The sequence below is a fragment of the Oncorhynchus mykiss genome, chromosome 17, assembly GCF_057628025.1.
Source record: "Oncorhynchus mykiss isolate SJ-2025 chromosome 17, ASM5762802v1, whole genome shotgun sequence".
In the NCBI taxonomy this organism is placed as follows: domain Eukaryota; kingdom Metazoa; phylum Chordata; class Actinopteri; order Salmoniformes; family Salmonidae; genus Oncorhynchus; species Oncorhynchus mykiss.
Window position 1 is genome coordinate 63,746,967 of NC_143038.1, and position 23,669 is coordinate 63,770,635.

The window sequence follows — 23,669 nt, forward strand, 5'->3', positions numbered from 1 at the left end:
GTTTGTTTGACAGAAAGGAAGAATACCTTCCACTTGGCTTTGGCAAAGTTCTTTTCAATTTGCCCACACACTCCATCCCTGATGTTCTTATTGGACGCTGCATTCCCAGAAATCCTGAAACAAGGGACAGGTAAACAGAAAACCAATCAAAACACATACACACACTGCGAACTTAAGAAGAAACAATTGTTATGTATTTTAATCTTGGATCGATCCATACCATTCATGGTTGATGGCCTCCTGTGCAGTCAGTCTTTGATCCTGCTCCACTTCCATCAGACTTGCCACCAGGCTTTTCGCTGTACAACAAATAAAAAAATGGAATAAAATTGTATTTGTCAAGTGCTGAAAACAACAAGTGTACACCTTACTGTGATATGCTTACTTACAAGACCTTAACTAGCAATGGAGTTAAGAAACATATTTACTAAATAAACTAAAGTAAAAAAATAAAAGAGTAACAATAACGAGGCTATATACAGGGGGTACCGGTACCGAGTCACTGTGTGGGGGTACAGGTTAGTCGAGGTATTTGTACACATCTTCTCTTTCTCTCTTCTGGTGCAACAGAAGTAGACACTCCTAAAAACCTTCATTTTCCCATCTACTGGTTCCTAAATGTGCTACGTAGTACTGCATTTTGATTTGATCTCAAATTATAGTGTTTTATACCTGAGTCAGAGATATCATCCCAGTACGGTGAGTCAAACTCATAGTCTCCTGACAGAATCTTGAGGAAAAGATTCTTGTCGTGATTATCATAGTCGTCATCTTCCATTTCGTCATAGAAAGGGGGGTTTCCAGACAGGCTGGAGAAAGAAAACAAGACATAGTTGATAGTCACCTGAGATGGATGATAACACGAGTACTGTATGGGCAAGACACTGTTAAACTCTAGTGAACACTCACAGAATATACACAATGACCCCGATGGCCCAGCAGTCCACTGGCCTTCCATACCTCTGACGTCCCACCACCTCAGGAGCTGCAGTAAGACACACACAATCCAATATTCATGAATAGAACATTGGAATGCTCAGGAGGTAGCAACATAGTATATAGCTCTCAAGTTGTCCAAACACCATTACTGTCATGTCAAACCCATTTGCCCCCATACGTCTATGATCTGCCCCATTCCCTAACAACTCACCAAGGTACTCTGGGGTTCCACAGGGGTCCTTGATGAGTCCGTTCTCCAGCTTGGCCAGGTGGAAGTCACTGATTACTATTTTGGAGTGCTTCAGGCGATTGAAGTACACCAAGTTCTCCAGCTGTGTGAAACAAAACAAAGTGTATGTCTGAATAGATATTTTTGGTATGTAGAAATATGACAAAATGACAAAAATATACATAATCGGCAGGTTGGACAATTACTCAGGGTGCCATATAATTAATGTTCTTTTAATGCAGAGGGAAAAGTAGCTACCGTAATTTCCGGACTATAAGCCGCTACTTTTTTCCCAGGCTTTGAACCTCGCGGTTTATACAATGACGCGGCTAATTTATGGATTTTTCCCGCTTTCACAAGATTCATGTCGCCAAAAAACTGAGCACCGTCACATAATGTGACGTAAATCGAGCGCGCTCAAACTTCCCATCATTCTAATTACGGTAGTCATTTTGTCACCCTCATCATGGTAAAGACACGGAGAAATGCATATGATGCAGCTTTCAAGTTGAAGGCGATCGATCTGGCTGTTGGAAAAGGAAATAGAGCTGCTGCACGGGAGCTTGGCCTTAATGAGTCGATGATAAGACGTTGGAAACAGCAGCGTGAGGAACTGACTCAGTGCAAAAAGACAACAAAAGCTTTCAGAGGGAAGAAAAGCAGATGGCCCAAATTATTTGCAGCCACTCGACATCAGTGTAAATCGTGCATTTAAGGTGGCGCTCCGTGTTCAGTGGGAGGCTTGGATGACAAGTGGGGAGAAATCCTTCACTAAAACGGGCTTCATGCGAAGAGCAACTTATGGTCAAGTTTGCCAGTGGGTCCTGACAGCGTGGAGCATTGTCAAAAAATCCACTATCATCAACGGGTTTCGAAAGGCTGGACTGCTGCGTGTTGAAGAGGGCAGCATGAGCTCAGCGGGGAATTTGCCTCCGGATGAAAGTGACAAGAGTGACAATGAAAACGATCCAACATCGGATGAAGCAATTCTGAGGCTATTCAACTCTGACACCGAAGGAGATGACTTCAGTGGTTTCAGTGCACAGGAGGAGGAAGATAGTGACCAATGAATTTCTTGGTAGGCTACTGTTTACTGCTATTTAAAAAACATTTTGTTACAAGCCTTGTTTCGTTAAAGCATATTTATTTTTGTTACAAGCCGTGTTTCGTTTAAAAGCATATTTATTTTTGTTACAAGCCGTGTTTCGTTTATAGGCTGTGTAAAGTTCATTTGGTTCAATGTCCCGGTAGGCACCTACGGCTTATAGACATGTGCGGCTTATTTATGTACAATTTTTTTTATTTTTTATAATTCAGTGCGTGCGGCTTATATTCAGGTGCGCTTAATAGTCCAGAAATGACGGTACATTTCTTATTTCTAATGCTGTCACCCGATTGAGTGGCCTATGGTGTAATAACCTCTATGAAACACCAGATGGGAGCAGTGTGCTGTGTGTGTGCGCAGTATACCTTGAGGTTCCTGTGGACGATTCTCTGGGAGTGCAGATAGGCCACGGCTTCCAACACCTGTCTGACAACGTTGCTGGTGTCCCTCTCCGAGTAGTAGCCTTGGTCTAAGATCCAGTCAAAGACCTCTCTGCCTGTAGCTCTGCAGAGAAGAACATCCAGAGAAAACCACTCATGTGTCGTATTTCTAAATTGTACTCTAGGCCTCTCGCAACATTCAAGAAGTAAAAATCAACTCTCAGATGAGTTTACTAAAATGAGATTCTCCAGGAGAATATGGAAAATTGACATTTCACACAGGGGTTGAGAAAGAGAGTATGCATTGGCAAGTCTGCAGGACGTAGGTACACTCCCTAATGGTGTAATCATTGGAACGGAACCATGATGACTTCAAGAGAACAAATAAAAAGCCCTAACCAATGTCACTCAATAACCTCCAATAACACTCACAGCTCCAGGAAGAGGAAGTATTCCTTCCTAGTTTCAAAGACATCAACCAGCTGGAGGATGTTATGATGTTTAACCCTGTGAAAGAGGGAGGGAGTCACAGATGGAAACAGAAAAACAAAGTCATATATTGAGCAACTTTAAACCAAGATTGACTAGGAATCATTAAGACATAACATTTGATCAAATGTATTAGTTGTTTAATGATTTAATAAACATTAGAAAATTGGACCATTTCCCATTCAAGTTAAATTCAGATGAAATGCCTACTCATGCATTGAATAAAATCAGTATAGTGCAAAAATGGACATTACTTGTAATATTGTATGAGTGACTTGATGATATTTGGATCTGTATGGAAAGTGGACCATTTCCAATTTCAGTGAAATTTGGATGAATTAATTCAACCTAGAGATCGGTCTCATTACAGCAGTAAACTAACGTGTGCTAATAATACATTTTATTTGGTCTTTCAAGGAATTTTGATTGGCATATTCTATTAAAAAATGGAAGTTAATGTCTAAATTAATTTAATCACCAAAGTATTTTAATTACATTTGAATATATATTTTTTTCAATTACAGATTGTGGTCTGTGACTCTTTCATTACAGGTCCTACTCCATGCTAATTTCAGACTAGACTGCTAAAGAGATATTGCGTTACTGTAACTAGAAAAGGTACATTTCCTTTGCTTGCTTCAGAGTTTATGGTAGTCAAAGAACTTTCCATTGTTAAAGGCTAATGGAGAATTCAAGCAGAACAGGAGTGGTGTTATGGGAACGTAATGGGGATGTTATGGGAACAGTATGTGTAACTTCAGTAATTAGTAACAGGTATTAAGTCATTTGTAGTTAACTACCTCTATGGTGTTTTTTCCATTTCAATTGCATAAATGTGAAATTTTAACAAAATGATTAATGCATTTTGTATTCTTTCCGTTCTGCTAGCAAACAGGGAATCTTTGGAGAATTTTTTTTGTTGACGACCTACGCAGAACATTTATTAAACTACCGACAGGACATTCAAAACTGTAATATCTTGTGCTTCACGGAGTCGTGGCTGAACGACGACATTATCAACATACAGCTGGCTGGTTATACGCTGTATCGGCAGAACAGAACAGCGGCACCTGGTAAGGCAAGGGGGTGCGGACTATGTATTTTAGTAAATAACAGCTGGTGCACGATATCTAAGGAAATCTCAAGGTTTTGCTCACCTGAGTTAGAGTATCTCATGATAAGCTGTAGACCACACTATCTACCTAGAGAGTTATCTGTATTTTTCGTAGCTGTCTACATACCACCACAGACTGATGCAGGCACTATGACCGCACTGAATGAGCTCTATTCCGCCATAAGCAAACAGGAAACCACTCACCCAGAGGCGGCGCTCCTAGTAGCCGGGGACTTCAATGCAGAGAAACTTAAATCCGTCTCACCAAATTTCTATCAGCATGTTAAATGTGCAACCAGAGGGGAAAAAACTCGACCACCTTTACTCCACACACAGAGAAACATACAAAGCTCTCCCTTGCCCTCCATTTGGCAAATCTGACCATAATTCTATCCTCCTGATTCCTGCTTACAAGCAAAAATGTAAGTAGGAAGCACCAGTGACACGATCAATAAAAAATGAAGCAGATGCTAAGATACAGGACTGTTTTGCTAGCACAGACTGGAATATGTTCTGGGATTCCTCCGGTGGGGGCGCCACGCTGATCCTCAATGCAGAGGCATCTCAGGGGTGCGTGCTCAGTCCCCTCCTGTACTCCCTGTTCACTCATGACTGCAAGGCCAGGCACGACTCCAACACAATCATTAAGTTTGCCAATGACACAACAGTGGTAGGCCTGATCACCGACAACGACAAGACATCCTATAGGGAGGAGGTCAGAGACCTGGTGCCAGGACAACAACCTCTCCCTCAACGTGATCAAGACATCTCCTTTGATTGTGGACTACAGGAAAAAGAAGACAGAGCACGCCCCCATTCTCATCGACAGGGCTGTAGTGGAGCAGGTTGAGAGCTTCAAGTTCCTTGGTGTCCACATCAACAACAAACTAACAAGGTCCAAACACACCAAGACAGTCGTGAAGAGGGCACAATAAAACCTATTCCCCCTCAAGAGACTGAAAAGATTTGGCATGGGTCCTCAGGTCCTCAAAAGGTTCTACAGCTGCACCGTCGAGAGCATCCTGACTGATTGCATCATTCCCTGGTATGGAAACTGCTCGGCCCCCATCCGCAAGGCACTACAGAGGGTAGTGCATACGGCCCACTACATCACTGGGGCCAAACTTCCTTCCATCCAGGACCTCTACATCAGGTGGTGTCAGAGGAAGGCCCTAAAAATTATCGAAGACTCCAGCTACCCTAGTCATAGACTGTTCTGTTGGTTACGTTGAGGGATAGGTTGCTATTCAGGCACCACACTGTTGTGTCGTCTATTGTTATTTTACTGCTGCTCTTTAATTACTTGTTACTTTTATTTCTTGTTCTTACTCATATTTTGTTTTTAACTGCTTTGTTAGTTAGGGGCTCATAAGTAAGCCTTTTACTGTAAGATATTCGGCACATGTGACTAATACAATTTGATTTGATTGATTTGATTCCTGTGGCATTCCAGATGCCACGGGTAAAGCTCTGAAATAATGCATAAGCCAAACTGAATGTAACTTACATCTTCAAGATCAGGATCTCATTCTTGGCAGCTTTTCTCACTTTCCTCCCATCCTTTTTCAGAAACTTTTTACAGGTGAACATTTTGAGTGTGTTCTTGTCCTTTGCTCTGAAGATCTCACAGAACTCCTCCCTAAACAAGGACCACACACAAGAGCAAACAAAATAAACATTTCACTAAAAGCTATACTGAGTGGAAGAAGCATTCTTTTACTATTTAGTTAAAGTCTCAGACTACGGAATGTCAGTCATTGTGAAGGAATACTCACGATTTAACAATCTGTCCCAGGTCATATTTATCAGTCACCTCTGAGGGATTGTTGTAATCCTTCTTCTCCCCGAGTGTCAAACAGCCAAATGGCATGGCAGCTCCTCAGCTACACAGGGAGATCACACCAACACCACCTGTTACCAAGACATAGCATATTGTTGCTATAATAGTACACATTGTACAACAGTAGATACCAAGTTCCACCTCACTACTAAACAACTTAAGAGCACCATGACCTAAGCCTATTGTATATTACCTTGCTGTTCTTATACAGTATACAGCATGTATACAGCATATGCAATGCTATGACAAAGTATGTAGCATTTCATTACTAACAATTGCAGATTTTTGTTGTTTTTAAATCAATGCTTTCAATCCATGCACAAAATAGGCAGAGGAACATCATGCACTTATCGTTTTCAAAATGTGTTTATCGAATATGCCCGTCATATATGCCTGTCACTTTGGACTCAATATTATTCACAAGAACTCTCCTGCAAAAAGATTGAACTCTCCAGTAATCTGGAAGGCTGCTTTCTTTTCACTCAATAGTGAGTCAGACAGCCCTTTACCACCTTGGTCTGCTCTCTGTATCTCATAGAGACTACTCTGAAAGGATGTAGCAGTGGGGAAAGATGCATGGAATAAAAGACAAGCTGGCAAATGTCTCAATGTAATAGAGATTTTTATGAATTTAGGATAACTTCCTGTTTTCATTTAGCTATTAGGCAGAATGGCAATTTACAACCTTTTAAAAATTACTTTTGGAACTGAATTGGTGTTCATAAATGTCCCTGGTCCAATACGTACACACTATTCAGCTTTGGACAATTCATACCACCAGCATCAGCAGTAGATTTGGTTATTTCTGAACAGAGCATACAGTTCCCTGAATACATAAATATGATCCTCTTTGGATGGGTTTCTGGTTGCTGAACAACCCTGTTGATTTGGCAGTAGAAAGCAGAGTGAAATAAAGTGGGAGGATGAGGAGGAGAGTGCATTTGACTGAGGTGCCATCTCATTGGAGTGTCATCAGTCATGTCCCTATTAAGAGAAGAAAAATTATGGCGCATCTCTGGTGGAAAATCAATGCGAGTTTCACTCCGTGGTAGAGGAAAATAACACGTCCTTATGGAAGGATCACGAATACATGAGGAAACAATGGGAAAATGAATGATAAACAGGAAAGGCATTTGGCCTTTGTAAATGAACCATTATACCAAAGCTGCAGTAATAGCTACTGATTTCAAATCAGTTCTAATCTTGTTGTATTAGGAGCAAAAAAATAGTTAGGTACAAGCAGTGGTGTAAAGTACTTAAGTAAAATTAATTTAAAGTACTACTTAAGTAGTTTTTTGGGGTATCATTTATATTTTTGCCAAATTTTACTTCACTAAATTCCTAAAGAAAATAATATACTGTTTACTCCATACATTTTCCCTGACACCCAGAAGTACATTATGACAGGAAAATGGTCTAATTCACACACTTATCAAGATAACATCCCTGGTCATCCCTACTGCCTCTGATCTGAAGGACTCACTAAACACAAATGCTTTGTGTGTAAATTATGTCTGGGTGTTGGAGTGTGCCCCTGGCTATCAGTCAATAAAATAAAAAGAAGAAAATTGTGCCGTCTGGTTTGCTTAATATAATATATTTTTACTTTTGATACTTAAGTACATTTTAGCAATTCTATTTACTTTTGATTCTTAAGTATATTTAAAACCCAAATACTTTTAGACTTTTACTCAAGTACTATTTTACTGGGTGACTTTTACTTGAGTCATTTCCTATTAAGGTATCTTTACTTTTACTCAAGTATGACAATTTAGTACTTTTTCCACCACTGGGTACAAGTACAGTGTATGCAATAAAAGCACAGTCCGTTATTTCAGCAATTTCAACATTTATCATCCAAAAAAAGTAGCCATTGTATAGGAAGCAACCGAAATGCAAAGATCTAGGTGAGTAATTGAATTGATAAAAAATCTCATTGGGTATACACGATAGTACACTAATTGTCTTCTGACAACACTCAGACCGATCATTCATGATCTATGAGGCATCTCCTATGCTCAGTGTGAACCTTCACTTACGGCTGGGAAGCAGGTAAAGGTCTAAACCGACAGACAGGCAGAGGAGTCTATTGATTACGGTTCAAATCAGAAATTTGAGGACATGTGTTTGTGACCTATTGTTAGCAGTAAATAATGTCTTGGAACACGCTGATATTTAATAGCATGGGTGCCAGTCTGTTTCTGTTCTCTTGACAATTCTTTATGGAATTGTCATGGCTTGACAATGACAATGGAATAGGCAAAAGCACAACAAATCTGGGACCAGGCTAGAGACTTAATGGGCATTAGGTAAATGTTAACCTGGGTCTGAAGCTCTGAACCATGGGACCCGAAGGAATAACTCTCTCTAAATGGAAGACCCCTAAGCCATTTGAGATTTTCAAGCAACTCGAGAAAGTGCTGTATTAGAACACGGCTGAGTAAAAGCCTGCTTCTCCACTGAAAAGTGGGCCAAAACCGGGCTGCGAGTGATTCTTTTGCCCCCCCCAAAGATTTTTGCAAAAAAGACCAAAATCACTATGAATTAAGCTTATAATTATTTTAATTTAGGAAATCTGTTCCCAAGTATTCCCACAAATAAAAAGAGAGACATGCGATCGTATCTCAATCAGGGCTGTAGTGGAGGGTAAACACACGTAAACGCCATATACGTAACTTTCTATTTGTGAAATAGCGTTTACTCACCTTTTTATTTAGTTAGTTATCATTATTATTGCGTTCCCAATGTTGATTAAACCTCAGAATGCTAATATTCTTGATCTGAGTTCTAATCGCGCCTGCCTATCTGAACGAGTGGAATCATGATTCAGGTATGCTCCTTATGTTTGCATGCTCCCCCGGATTTGCCTTGTTAGCAGAGCATTCACTACTCTGCCCAATGGCAAACTTCGCCCACGGCACGAGATGGGAAACATACTACCTCAGTCCACATCAACGCTGGCAAGTACAGACGCCGCAAACAGTGGGTTTGTGAGATGCTTGTGAGACATTTTTGAAACATCCCTCGACTCCTATTGTGTCAACAGACCCCCCCAAAACATACTCTTTGTGAACAACTGGTAAAAATAGTCACTGATAGTTCACTCAGGTGGCCAGCTAACTCGCTAGTTCAAGCCAAGGGCTCTCGCTACATATAGCTAGCTAAGTGGCTAGAAGTTAGAAATTAACATTAAACAAAGCTCAGGAGGAGCAGTTTACTGAAATTAAGCTAGCTATAATCTTAACAAAAGATAGGCTCTCATAAGATAAGTTCTCATAACAAAATAACTACTGAGAAAGACAGTGGTGAGGCAGGTTGCAATGCAGGAGGCAAAGGAGACGCAGAGAGAAGTAAGCAGAGAGATGTTAGTAGTACAGTGGTTCCCAAACTTCAGGTCAGGGATCAATGTGGGTTCCCCGGAGAGAATCTGTAATCTTATCAAAAGCATTTACAACTTGTTTCTCTTCAAATGGGTCTAGAATACAACATTTTTGAGTAAACTAAGGGCCTTTTACACTGTTAGAATTGACTTTTGTATAATTGTGTTGGGACAGCCTGTGGTACCTAAAATGTAGTGAATTATAAAGACAATTTAAATATAAAGAAAATGTAATATTATTCTCATGTATATAAAAATCTATTTTTAAAATAGCTTAACAGAGTGTAGTGATGAACCAGACAGTGGTGAGGCTGAGGCAGGCTGCAATGCAGGAGGAGACAGAGAGAGAGAAAGCAAGCAGACAGAGAGGCTGTTGAGTAAAGCAATTCCTTCACTAAAAAAAGATAATCTGTGCAATCAAACAATACTGTTCTAAAAATGTTAGATGTGTTGGTTTATATCGGTGGTCGTTCGTCCCCAATCGCCCACTGGAGTTGATAGTTGACCCACTTTTTTTTACCACTACATCACCGGTCTCAATGTAATCAAGGTATGTTTTGGCTCAACTGTGGTCATTTGGAAATGATTATACTTACAGTATGATCAAGCCCCCCGACCGACCATCCACTCTGACAAAAATCATCCCGCGGCTGAATCTACACTGTACAAAAAAAATTACGCAACGTGTAAAGTTTTGGTCCCATGTTTCATGAGTTGAAATAAAAGATAACAGAAATGTTCCATATGCACAAAAAGCGTATTTCTCTTAAATTTGTTTAAATTTTTGTTTGTGAGAAAGTCTCCTTTGCCAAGATAGTCCATATACCTGAAAGGTGTGGCTTATTAAGAAGCTGATTAAACAGCATGAACATTACACAGGTGCCCCTTATGCTGGAGACAATAGAAGGTCGCTTGAACATTTGCAGTTCTGTCACTCACCACAATACTAGAGATGTCAAGTTGAGGGAGCATGCAATTGGCATGCTGACTACAGGAATGTCCATCCGAGCTTTTGCTAGAGAATTTAATGTTCATTTCTCTACCATAAGCCACCAGAGTGGCCCTTAGTGGAGGTGGGGTTATGGTATAAGCTAGGATCTGTACACAATTCCTGGAAGCTGAAAACATCCCAGTTCTTCCATGTCCTGCATACTCACCAGCATGTCACCCATTGAGTATGTTTGGGATGCTCTGGATCGACAGCGTGTTCCAGTTCCAGCCAATATTCAGCCACTTCAAAAAGCTATTGAAGAGGAGTGGGACAACACTTCACAGCCTGATCAACTCTATGCGAAGGAGATGTGTCGCGCTGCATGAGGTAAATGGTGGTCACACCAGATACTGACTGGTTTTCTGATCCACCCCCTACCTTTTTTTAAGGTATCTATAACCAACAGATGCATATCTGTATTCCCAGTCATGTGAAATCCATAGCTTAGGGCCTAATGAATTTACTTCAATTGACTGATTTCCTTTTAAGAAGTGTAAGTTGTTGCATTGTGCGTTTATATTTTTGTTCAATGTCGTTGTCTACCCCTGGACTAGACCACGTAAAGAACACTCCATTGTCTAGAGGAGCCCATCTCCCAGAATAGCACTCTGGGCCAGGAGAGAAGACTGAAGTATCATTTCAGAGCCAGAATGATTGCATCCAGAATTGTTTTTATTTCTAATAAACTCACAAAAAGCCAGAGCCATTAGCTATCTACAGTCTACACTCTGGCAGAGAAGTCTGTTTTTTTTGGCTGTTCATTACAAGAGCTTTCAAAGCAGTAATTAAATTCCATGTACCCATGGTGCTTCAACTCTAGCAGCAGCCCTGTCCGCGTTGGTTCGGAGCGGAGCAGGCAATATCTCCATCTGACTGGTAGACTGATAGTAATCAGCCAGGAGAGGGAAATAACAAACACTTTGCAGCAAGAGAGAAGAGCGCATAGTTCTGTTTCAGGTCGTGAATCAATCATCTGCACGGGAAGGAGAGAATGAGTTCCTGGAATGAAGACAGAGGAAAGGAGAAGAGGAGGATGAGTGTAGTGTGGGCCACAGTGGGACTCATTACTATATAACTACAGGATCAGGGCTCCAGAGATACATACTGCCTGACTCGTTGACTGAAAAGCACAGTGAAGCTGATACTGTAAATCAGCCTCACCTCATGCAATTCTACTACTGCAACTGGTAAAAATACATGGGCCATTTGTTCTGTGTTGTCATATCTCCTGCAACTATACTAATTTAATTTCTGTTTGATACTGTATATCTTTTTTCCATTCATAAAGAGAGTGGTACTAGTCCATTGTGTATGCTGATCCGGACCCACTCCACAAGAGAAACAAACCCATTCCACGACAGAAGTTATCTACACTGATTCTACAGTACCTCTAGTAAATGTAGCCTACTGTAAATGTATCCTACTGTAAAATTGACAACAAAAGAGTTTAGAATTAGAAAACAACGGGGATGATGACATATGATTGTCATGTCCATCTAGAGTTTAGCTGTACATTTGATAGTCAGCACTGTAATGGACAACACTATAGATCTTTAAGTGGGTCAAGTCTGTCAAAACCTTAGTCCATAGGTTTTGGATGACCTTATATTCGACATCACTCCCCAAATGTTTGTCTTAAAGGCATTAGCTTCATGAACTTCTTATTTTGTGGCTATCCTTTGGCAGCAACACCTGCAGCGGTATGTTTGTGCCTGTAATCCTCTGTCAGCTTGCAGCACATTCCATAGTCTAGGTGGTTGTATAACAGAGATAATATAAGAGTGGTGCCAGCAGGTTTGCCAGCACATTTTCATAAGCCGCTTGTGTGTGAGTACACACATTTTTGTTTTTACCCTTTACCCCTTCCATACATACACTAAAATAAGCCTCTGAAAATGTGTTTCTGGTTGCTCTGTAGTTTCCCTCGTCCTGCAAAGAGCCTAATTAAATAAAAGGTTAAATAAAAATCTTTAAAAACATTTGTTTAGGTGGCTCATTGCAGAAGCCTCGGTAGCCCAGCATCCTTGATCAACCAACCCTAAACTATTCGGTTTCACCAAAACAAAGTTTTCCATCCACAGAGACATATTCAATATCTCTAGGAACAATCCCATTTTCCGCCTGTGGGCTGCCATTGTAGTCCATTCTAGACCACGCCGTCACTTGAGAGTAATCGCTCACGTGATCACCCACTTCTACAGGTGGAAAATGAGAGACCCTGTGTAAAAACCTATTTTAAAACGCTTATTTGATTGGGAAGGACAGATTAAATCCGACAAATTGTAAGCGGTTGTTCCTAGAGATATTGTATATTAATGAGAAATGCTATTTTGGTGAAACCGAATAGTTTAGGTTTGGTTGATCAAGGATGCCAGGCTAAGGAAGCTTCCACAACGAGCAAACTGTAAACAATGGCAGTATGATGAGGCCAGTACAACACCTGCTGTTCTTCCATAATGAGTTTTGAACTCCTAGCGAATTACCACTAAACCCCACTTTTACATCATCAGCACCTCCTCGTCACAGGGAAAAATGCATGGCCAGGAAACAGGTAAACCAGGAGGGCTGGGCTGTTTGTGGGGAGGGCCTAGATAACTGGGAACATTAGGGAGTTGGAGCTGATAGGGCAGGCCACAGGTATCCTTTACACTTATCCCTAGCTCCCCTCCCAGTGGGGGAGTATCTGTGTATTATCTAATGAATATTTCAGTACTGCGTCCTCAGCACTATATCGTACACAATAGGAAAAATGTTAGATGGAAGATATTTCATGTTCACAATACATTATCTGGAGCCCCTCCTGCAGTCTCCTTTAAATCCAGGTAAAAGAAGGCAGGTGTAAGAGTATAGCCAAATACATACATGCTAACATAATGTGTAATAATTTACAATACTTGTGTTATTCATAATGTTTAGTCTGTGCATGTGTGTGTGTGTGTGTGTATATATACTAACTACAGTATGCACCTCCTTTATCTTGCACCTGAAAGCTGCAGAGCTCAGCATCACTAACTGGTGATTTGTGAGTGGTTTGAAGTCCAAAGTACAGTGTGCCAATCTTCTCCTGCTGAGCCCCCTTCCCTAGCATGGCTCCTGGGGGAATGGTCCCTATACAACTGCTGCCTGCCTGGCTGTCTCTGTATTACAGCATCAACTATTTTCTCACACACGCACATAACTGCTTCGTAATGACATGCTGCCTTGTGACACTTAGTTCTAAAATCCCATTACGGTTTCGCTATGCGCCTCTTGCTCTAATAGTGAAGTGTCGGCTCAGGGGTCACTTTTGAAATTGGTTTTATGTCTGGTAAACCCCTTGTTCGCTTTTTATTATATATTTTTGTTTTCCTAGCAAAGCAACAATTAAAATCAGTTTCAGCAAACAAAATGATTGCGAGACGCAGCATGAATCAGTGAGTATGATATAGCTAACAGAGATAATGCTTAGCATAATGCAAAAACATTCATAATACTTTGCTGTATTGCCTGAGCCTCTGTGCTAACTCAATCCTGAATACGCAAAAAGTCTTGTCACAACACCACTGAGACAAACAAGTTAGACATTGTTCTTTGTCAAAGACTCTGCCTTACAGCAATATCAACAGTCTGGAACAATGTCTATTTAGGACTATAATTCAGGATGCAACAACCACAAAACTACAGCATAAACAAATGCTAAATATACACTGAGTATACAAAAAGTATTCAAAACTTTAAGCTTTTTCCATGACAAACTGATCACGTGAATCCAGGTGAAAGCTGTAATCCCTTATTGATGTCATTTGTTAACAGGTTAAAGAAGGATTTTTGAGAAAATTGAGACAAGGATTGTGTATGTGTGCCATTAAGAGGGTGAATGGGTAAGACAAAAGATTTAAGTGCCTTTGAACTGGGTATAGTAGTAGGTGCCAGGTGCACCAGTTTGGGTCAAGAACTGCAGCGCTGCTGGGTTTTTCAAGCTCAACAGTTTCCAGTGTGTATCAAGAATGGTCCACCACCCAAAAGAACATCCCCAGCCAAGTTGACGCAATTGTGGGAAGCATTGGAGTCAACGGGTGTGAAATAGGACAAATAAGCACCCAGCACATTACGATCATTGTTAAAGATCGATGGATGACCAGAAAGAGGAAACAAATCATTAGCACTGGAATAAATGCTCACCTAAAATTAAACAAGGTCAATTTCTATGTTTCTTCTGGTTTGTATTTTAATCATTGGAAGGGAATGAAACGTCATTCATTACATACTGTAGCATAATGCCACAAGGCCAATGCTCCCAACATCCAAAACCATTTCCTATCTCTCCCCATTTAGTGTATTACCATCCTGTTTGTATGGTCATTGTCGGGAATTAATTCACTTTAGAAATTGTGGTCCATTCAGGTCTTTCATTGCTTGAATGGGTCACGTAAACAATACAAAAAACTTTATGTTAGGAGACAAAGCATTCAAATGAATTGAAAATGGATGGACATTGGCACAATAGTAAAGATTAGGTCTAGGATAATAAGACTGTCAGTCTGTTGACTGTGACAGACAAGGAAAACTGTCCGTGCATATTCTGTTTAAAGGAGACACACAATGTCCCTTTTATGAAATGTATGGAAGCAAAAGTAGACTGTGCTCTCACCTAACTTGCTGAAGATAATAAAAAGCCACTTATTACCCCTCAGTAGAAAACATCCAGCTTTTTCAATAGAATCAATCATTTCAATATGATAAAATATTCCTCTCCTTTTCAGGATGGGGAAGCCCTTCACTGTTGCTGATTCAGAAGGCTGGTCTTCTTTTGCTATTGAAATCATTTTAAATTGAGCGAAGGCAGAGAACCCAAAGGACGCACCTTTGCATCCTAAGGCAAAACCTTGGCCACCAATTGACATTGGCCAGAGGGAAATATGGGCAGTCCCATGATAACATAAATACCTATGAGGATGCTTAAGAGAACTAACCAAGTAACATGGAAAACAGTCAGAAAAAAAAATTGTAACATCAATAGATAATATTAATAGAAATAATAAAACGGCACAATCTTATAAATGCATGCTCATATTTGAAAGTCCTAGCAAGGCTATAAGCATATCAGCCCAGCCTGCTCAGTTCATTGGATTCAATTGTTAATAATAATTGAGAAAACAACCTACAGTGCCTTGCGAAAGTATTCGGCCACATTTCAGGCTTCAAACATAAAGATATAAAACTGTATTTTTTTGTGAAGAATCAACAACAAGTGGGACACAATCATGAAGTGGAACGACATTTATTGGATATTTCAAACTTTTTTAACAAATCAAAAACTGAAAAATTGGGCATGCAAAATTATTCAGCCCCTTTACTTTCAGTGCAGCAAACTCTCTCCAGAAGTTCAGTGAGGATCTCTGAATGATCCAATGTTGACCTAAATGACTAATGATGATAAATACAATCCACCTGTGTGTAATCAAGTCTCCGTATAAATGCACCTGCACTGTGATAGTCTCAGAGGTCCGTTAAAAGCGCAGAGAGCATCATGAAGAACAAGGAACACACCAGGCAGGTCCGAGATACTGTTGTGAAGAAGTTTAAAGCCGGATTTGGATACAAAAAGATTTCCCAAGCTTTAAACATCCCAAGGAGCACTGTGCAAGCGATAATATTGAAATGGAAGGAGTATTAGACCACTGCAAATCTACCAAGACCTGGCCGTCCCTCTAAACTTTCAGCTCATACAAGGAGAAGACTGATCAGAGATGCAGCCAAGAGGCCCATGATCACTCTGGATGAACTGCAGAGATCTACAGCTGAGGTGGGAGACTCTGTCCATAGGACAACAATCAGTCAGTCGTATATTGCACAAATCTGGCCTTTATGGAAGAGTGGCAAGAAGAAAGCCATTTCTTAAAGATATCCATAAAAAGTGTCGTTTAAAGTTTGCCACAAGCCACCTGGGAGACACACCAAACATGTGGAAGAAGGTGCTCTGGTCAGATGAAACCAAAATTGAACTTTTTGGCAACAATGCAAAACGTTATGTTTGGCGTAAAAGCAACACAGCTGAACACACCATCCCCACTGTCAAACATGGTGGTGGCAGCATCATGGTTTGGGCCTGCTTTTCTTCAGCAGGGACAGGGAAGATGGTTAAAATTGATGGGAAGATGGATGGAGCCAAATACAGGACCATTCTGGAAGAAAACCTGATGGAGTCTGCAAAAGACCTGAGACTGGGACGGAGATTTGTCTTCCAACAAGACAATGATCCAAAACAAAGCAAAATCTACAATGGAATGGTTCAAAAATAAACATATCCAGGTGTTAGAATTGCCAAGTCAAAGTCCAGACCTGAATCCAATCGAGAATCTCTGGAAAGAACTGAAAACTGCTGTTCACAAATGCTCTCCATCCAACCTCTCACTAAGCTCGAGCTGTTTTGCAAGGAGGAATGGGAAAAAAATGTCAGTCTCTCGATGTGCAAAACTGATAGAGACATACCCCAAGCGACTTACAGCTGTAATCGCAGCAAAAGGTGGCGCTACAAAGTATTAACTTAAGGGGGCTGAATAATTTTGTACACCCAATTTTTCAGTTTTTGATATGTTAAGAAAGTTTGAAATATCCAATAAATGTCGTTCCACTTCATGATTGTGTCCCACTTGTTGTTGATTCTTCACAAAAAAATACAGTTTTATATCTTTATGTTTGAAGCCTGAAATGTGGCAAAAGGTCGCAAAGTTCAAGGGGGCCGAATACTTTCGCAAGGAACTGTAAATATAATGCAAGACAAGTCCTTTTTTTTATGTCCATTACATGCAAGACATACTTCATGTAGTCCTCTTTATATCCTGTTATAATCCAACAAAGAAAGGAAGAAAAAAGGAACAGAGTCTAACGCCCGTTAATGATTGCAAGTAAAAATGTATCTTAGGCATCACAGTCTAACCTGCTGTATTCCTGTTGTATTGTGACATGGAATTTGTTCTTAACCGACTTGCCTAGTTAAATAAAGGCTACACAGAAACACACTGACCAAAAAGGTATTTTGTTGGCATTTACGTATGTCCCCATTACCATTAAAACATAATCAAAACCTATTTCTTTCACTTACTTGCTGTTTCGTTGTTCATTTGTTCAGTCGTTTCATTCTCAACCAGGATTTCATCATGAATGTCAAGCAGTGAAGTTTCAGCTGTCTGTTTGTGGCCTCTCTTCCTCGGTGCGCACTGTCACTGTGTCCATTTCCATTGCTTGTTCACAGCCTCAAGTACTTTTGTAAGTTTTAACCCCACGGTCTGTGCCGGCAGTTTTGTTGAGCAGGTGTTTCAATGCCATGACAGAGGGTATCACGTCTGCTGCAGACACAGTTGATGAGATTATTTCTCAAGTCATTTGTTCAAATGGCGCTAGGAGTGTGTTCATGTTTCCAAGTTTAAAACAGGTTATCAAATGCCATTGAAATTGCAGCAGCGGAATGAGAACCAGCAACATTCTTGAGCATGCAATACGGCTTTCCTCAGTACGAAATCCTCGTCGACCCACTGTGCTGTCAGACTCAGCATGCTCATGGGGCTGACATCGCTGGTCCAAATGTCAGTCGTGAAGCTAATAGCAGTGATGCCCATAGCAACTAGCTCATAGATGTGCATTTCAACAACACTGTGTACAACAATTGAAAAATAGCGCCTTCTTGGTAGTGTGTACCTGGGCTCGAGGTGCTCGATCAGTCGGTGAAAGCCAACTTCATCCACGACAGAGAACGGTTGATTGTCAAGGGCAATGAATTCCATTATCTTGGCGTTAATGGATTTCGCCTTTGAGTTGTCTTGCTGAAAACGTCTTACTCCTTCAAATGAGTGCTCGACTTGAACTTGTTTAGTTGTTGGAAGTGTGAGTTTAGTATTTTTCTGGTTTTGTTCTCTTGTAGTGTGTATTTTTCGTGGCGTCATTATGTCATCTACTTACGTTATATAGGTATGCACGTCAGCTTTGACATCGGTTTTGCATATCGGCGCTAAACTAGACAGACATCGGGCCGATGCCAATGTTGCCATTTTTAGCTAATATCATCCGATTCTGATATGCTCACTGATATAGCGTGCATCCCTAGTTGTTTCCATAGCTCATTTCATACACTGAACAAAAACATAAAACATAACATGTAAAGTGTTGGTCCTATGTTTCATGAGCTGAAATAAAAGATATCAGAAATTTTCCATGTGCACAAAAGCGTGTTTACATCCCTGTTATAGAAAGCATTTATTTATATTTTTCCAAGTTAATCCATCGACCTGACAGGTGTGGCATATCAAGTAGCTGATTAAACAGCATGATCATTACACAGGTTCACCTTGTGCTGGGGACTATAAAAGGCCACTCTAAAATGTGCAGTTGTGTTGCACAACACAATGCCACAGATGTCTCAGGTTGAAGGAGCCTGCAACTGGCACACTGAATACAGGAATGTCCACTAGAGCTGTTGCCAGATAATGCAATGTTACTCTACCATAAGCCGTCTCCAACATAATTTTAGATAATTTGGCAGTACATCCAACTGCCCTCCCGTGTACCCACGCCAGGACCTCCACATCCGGGTTCTTCACCTGCGGGATCGTTTGAAACCAGCCATCCGGACAGCTGATGAACCTGCGGGTTTGCACAATTGAAGAGTTTCTGCACAAACAGCCAAACTGTCTCAGGGAAGCTCATCTGCGTGCTCTTTGTCCTCACCAGGGTCTAGACCGGACTGCATTTTGGCATCATAACAGACTTCAGCGGACAAATACTCACCTTCAATGGCCACTGGCATGCTGGAAAAGTGCGCTCTTCACGAATGAATTCTGGTTTCAACTGTCCGGGGCAGATGGCAGAGTGTATGGCGTCAGGTGGGCGAGCGGTTTGCGGACGTCAACGTTGCGAAGAGAGTGCCCCGTGGTGGTGGTGGGGTTATGGTATGGGCAGGGATACCGTGACGTCAATGCACAGAGATACCGTGACGGGATCCTGAGGCCGATTGTCGTGCTATTCATCCACAGCCATCACCTCATGTTTCAGCATGATAATGCACGGCCCCATGTCACAAGGATCTGTACACAATTCCTGGAAGCTGAAAATGTCCCAGTTCTTCAATGGCCTGCATACTCACCAGACATGTCACTTATTGAGTATGTTTGGGATCAATGTATATGACAGCGTGTCCCAGTTCCCGCCAATATCCAGCAACTTTGCACAGCCATTGAAGAGGAGTGGGACAACATTCCACATGCCACAATCAACAGCCTGATCAACTCGATGCAAAGGAGATGTGTTGCACTGCATGAGGAAAATGGTGCTTACACCGGATACTGACTGGTTTTCTGATCCACACCCCTACCTTTTTTTAAGGTCTCTGTGACCAACAGATGCATATCTGTATTCCCAGTCTTGTAAAATCCATAGATTAGGGCCTAATGAATGTATTTCAAATTACTGATTTCCTTATACATTTTTTAACTTGTTGTGTTTATATATTTTTTCAGTGTAATATACAGCCTCATAATACTACTGTAAGTACCATACAATAACCAGGTAGCTTAACGGTTAAGAGCACTGGGCCAGTAACTGAAAGGTCACTGGTTTGAATCCCCGAGCCAACTAGGTGAAAAATGTGTCGATGTGCCTCTGAGCAAGGCACTTAACCCGAATTACTCATATAGGTTGCTCTGCATAAGAGCGTCTGCTAAATGACTCAAATGTAAATTCTTCTCCCAGGTCTGACGCAGGTCGGTGCTTGGCCACCAGCCACTGACATGCCCCTGATCCCTGGCATGAGCTTGGAACTTTCAAAGGTTAATTCTTGTGAAGCACTGGTGACAGGGAACAGATGGTCATGCACAACACCAAGCTAGGAAACAGACGTTGCCTTTCAGAACGCTATGACCATTGCATGTATTTCACCCCCCACTTGGTGGACATTGATTAAATCAACCTCAATGCACACTAGATTTAGTATAAAACAAAAACATAGATTGGTACCATCAGCACCTAGGACAACAGAAAACCAAACACGTTTGATCATTACACAACAGCAAGGAAATCCTAAAACGGCATGAAATCACTGGTGAGAAGAGAACAGCGAGAGATCTCTGCATCAAGCAGGTGTGTGAAGCTCCTCTTTACCTGTTTGATCTTCTGTTGACAGGATGGAAGCTTCTGACTTATTGTTTTAAGTCAGAGATCTTTATTCCCTCTTCTTCACGCTTTACCGTCTGATCTGACCATTCTGTTCAGATGTTGTTTGTTGCCATGGTTACCAAGTCCTACATAAGCATCAGGGGTACAGTGAGGAGGGGGAGATAGACGCATTGCCCGTCCACACTGTGTTGTACAGGAACAGAGCTAAATTTAGTGGTTGGCTAGTCTCGTCATGCACGCCTCACTGGGTTTGGATGCAGTACAAAAACATTTTTGGTCTCGCATCAAAAGATCAAAATAGGAGGTCCTTCATGGAATGATTTTAGTGCCTTCAAATATATTTAATAGTGAGTACTCATCAGCTATAACCCAATTTAAAATGTATTTTTATCTACAACCACATGAAGTATGACGTGAACAATTTTTTTCTTGTTCACTGTTATTTCTATGAATGTAAACACTTTACTGTAAAACCAGGACACTAATTAGCTATTGTGGTTTAACCTTATCAGACCAGGTTCCATGGAAGGTAAACTGATAGTTGTCTGTAGTCTTTCACAGCTCTCTGCAGTTATCCAATGGCAATCAATGACTAGTTGAAGATTTACATACAGTGCATTCAGAAAGTATTCAGACACCTTCCCTTTCTCCAATTTTTTAAAAGTTACAGCTTAATTCTTAAATTTACAAAATTGTTTTTTCCCCCTCAACCTAGTGAAAACAGGTTGTCAGAATTCTTTGCAAATGTATAAAAAAAAGTTTTTACATAAGTATTCAGACACTTTGATATGAGACTGGAGACTCGAAATGGAGCTCAGGTGCACCCTGCTTCCATTGATCGTCCTTCAGATGTTTCTACAACTTGATTGAAGTCCACCTGTGGTAAATTCAACCTGTCTATATAAAAGGTCCAACAGTTGACAGCGCATGTCAGAGTAAAAACATGTCGACTGAATTATCCGTAAACCTCCGAGACAGGATTGTGTCGAGGCACAGATCTGTAGCATTTCTGTAGCAAAAAATGTCTGTAGCATTGAAGGTACCCAAGAAGACAGTGGCCTCCATCATTCTTAAATGGAAGAAGTTTAGAACAACAAAGACTTCTTAGAGCTGGCTGCCCAGCCAAACTGAGCAATCGGGGGAGAAGGGCCTTGGTCAGGGAGGTGACCAAGAACCTGATGGTCACGCTGACAGAGCTCCAGAATTCCTCTGTGTAGATGGGAGAATCTTCCAGCGGGACAATGATCTCTAAAGCACTCCACCAATCAGGCCTTTATGGTAGTTTCAGACGGAAGCCACTGCTCAGTAAAAGGGACATGATAGCCCGCTTGGAGTTTGACAAAAGGCACCTAAAGACTCTCAGACCACGAGAAACAAGATTCTCTGGTCTGATGAAACCAAGATTGAACTCTTTGCCTGAATGCCAAACGTCACATCTGGAGGAACCCTGGCACCATTCCTAAGGTGAAGCATGGTGGTGGCACCATCATGCTGTGGGGATGTTATTCAGTGGCAGGGACTGGTAGACTAGACAAGATCGAGGGAAAGATGAACAGAGCAAAGTACAAAGAGATCCTTGATGAAAACCTGCTCCAGAGCGTTCAGGACCTCAGACTGGGGGCGAAAGTTCACCTTCAACAGGACAATGACCCTAAACACACAGCCAAGCCAACAAAGCAGTGTCTTTGGGACAAGTCTCAATGTCCTTGAGTGGCCCAGCCAGAACCCAGACTTGAACCCACTCTAACTTCTCCGGAGAGACCTGAAAATAGCTGTGCAGAGAGGGTCTGCAGAAAAGAATGTAAGAAACTCACTAAATACAGGTGCCAAGCTTGTAGCATCATCACAAGAAGCTGTAATCGCTGCCAAAGGCACATCAACAAAGTACTGAGTAAAGGTTCTGAATACTTATGCAAAATGTGATGTTTCAATTTAATATTTTTAATAAATATGCTTTGTCATTATGGAGTATTGTGTGTAGATTGAGGGAAAAAAACTATTTAATCAATTTTGGAATAAGGCTAGGAGCAAATTCTTATTTTCAATGACAGCCTAGGAACAGTGGGTTAACTGCCTGTTCAGGGGCAGAACAACAGATTTGTACCTTGTTAGCTCGGGGGGTTTGAACTTGCAACCTTCCAGTTACTACTCCAACGCTCTAACCACTAGGCTACCCTGCCGCCCCAATAGTGAGCATACTGTTTAATCAGCTTCTTGATATGTCACACCTATCAGGCGGAGGGGTTATGTTGGCAAAGGAGAAATGGTCACTAACAGGGATGTAAACAAATTTGTGCACCAAATTTGAGAAAAATACACTTTTTGTGAGTATGTAAATTCTCTGGGATATTTTATTTCAGCTCATGAAACAATAGAACCAACACTATATATGTTGTGTTTATATTTTTGTTCAGTATAGATTCCCTCATCTTGACTCAGATCTCTGCAACACTTTCAGTAGGGTGTGAGGATTTACTTAGACATCAGTATTTTCTCTCATTTTATTGCCGGTAAAAAGGGCTTTAAGTTTGTGTTCTTTGATTGGCTAAAGACCTCTTTCCTCAAAATTGTATTGCAGTGCTCTCCGGTCTCTCCCCTGTGTGAATAGAACTTCTATAAGATATTATTTCTACTCCAATTGCCTTACGCTGATCCCTTGTTTTCCGGATTTTCCCTCAAGTAAAGTACAGACATTTGACTATGTTAGCCTAATTATATTTTAAGTAAATATCACACACACACACACACACACACACACACACGACTTAATCCAATGTAACAAATCTCATTTAACTTAATATTAAAATGTGAATAGCTGTTGCCATGTTGCGCAGTCAAGGGCCTTCAACCCTCATACATAACCAGGCTGGTGTTTGGCTACACATGCTTTAATAATAGGCTACATTATGATTTCCACGCCATTAATTGTCACCCATGGGAATATTGATCAAACTGACCTTGGCAGTGGTGTCATTGGGGAGATGTGATTTCCCTTACAGCCATTTAGCAAAGGGAAAAAGTGATTGCTTCTCTCCATATTCTCTGATTGAGTCTGTA

The 23,669-nt window shown here is 41.0% G+C and overlaps 1 protein-coding gene across 3 annotated transcripts in view; it reads right to left on the bottom strand.

Annotated features, from left to right (window-relative positions):
* The window catches only part of LOC110494675 (caM kinase-like vesicle-associated protein), a 187,808-nt gene that overhangs the window by 1,738 nt on the left and 162,401 nt on the right, over positions 1-23,669 (bottom strand). For 2 of the 3 annotated variants that reach the window (XM_090206294.1, XM_021569955.3), the window contains exons 2-10: positions 6,032-6,167; positions 5,764-5,895; positions 3,086-3,160; positions 2,639-2,777; positions 1,151-1,271; positions 910-985; positions 673-809; positions 221-299; positions 27-114 (exon numbers count right to left, since the gene is read on the bottom strand). In XM_090206294.1, coding sequence (XP_090062420.1) covers positions 27-114; positions 221-299; positions 673-809; positions 910-985; positions 1,151-1,271; positions 2,639-2,777; positions 3,086-3,160; positions 5,764-5,895; positions 6,032-6,126 — 942 coding nt within the window. In that variant the 5' untranslated portion in view covers positions 6,127-6,167. Of the gene's footprint in view, positions 1-26; positions 115-220; positions 300-672; positions 810-909; positions 986-1,150; positions 1,272-2,638; positions 2,778-3,085; positions 3,161-5,763; positions 5,896-6,031; positions 6,168-20,597; positions 20,739-23,669 lie in introns of those variants that run through there. The other variant, XM_021569956.3, reaches the window with a different exon arrangement.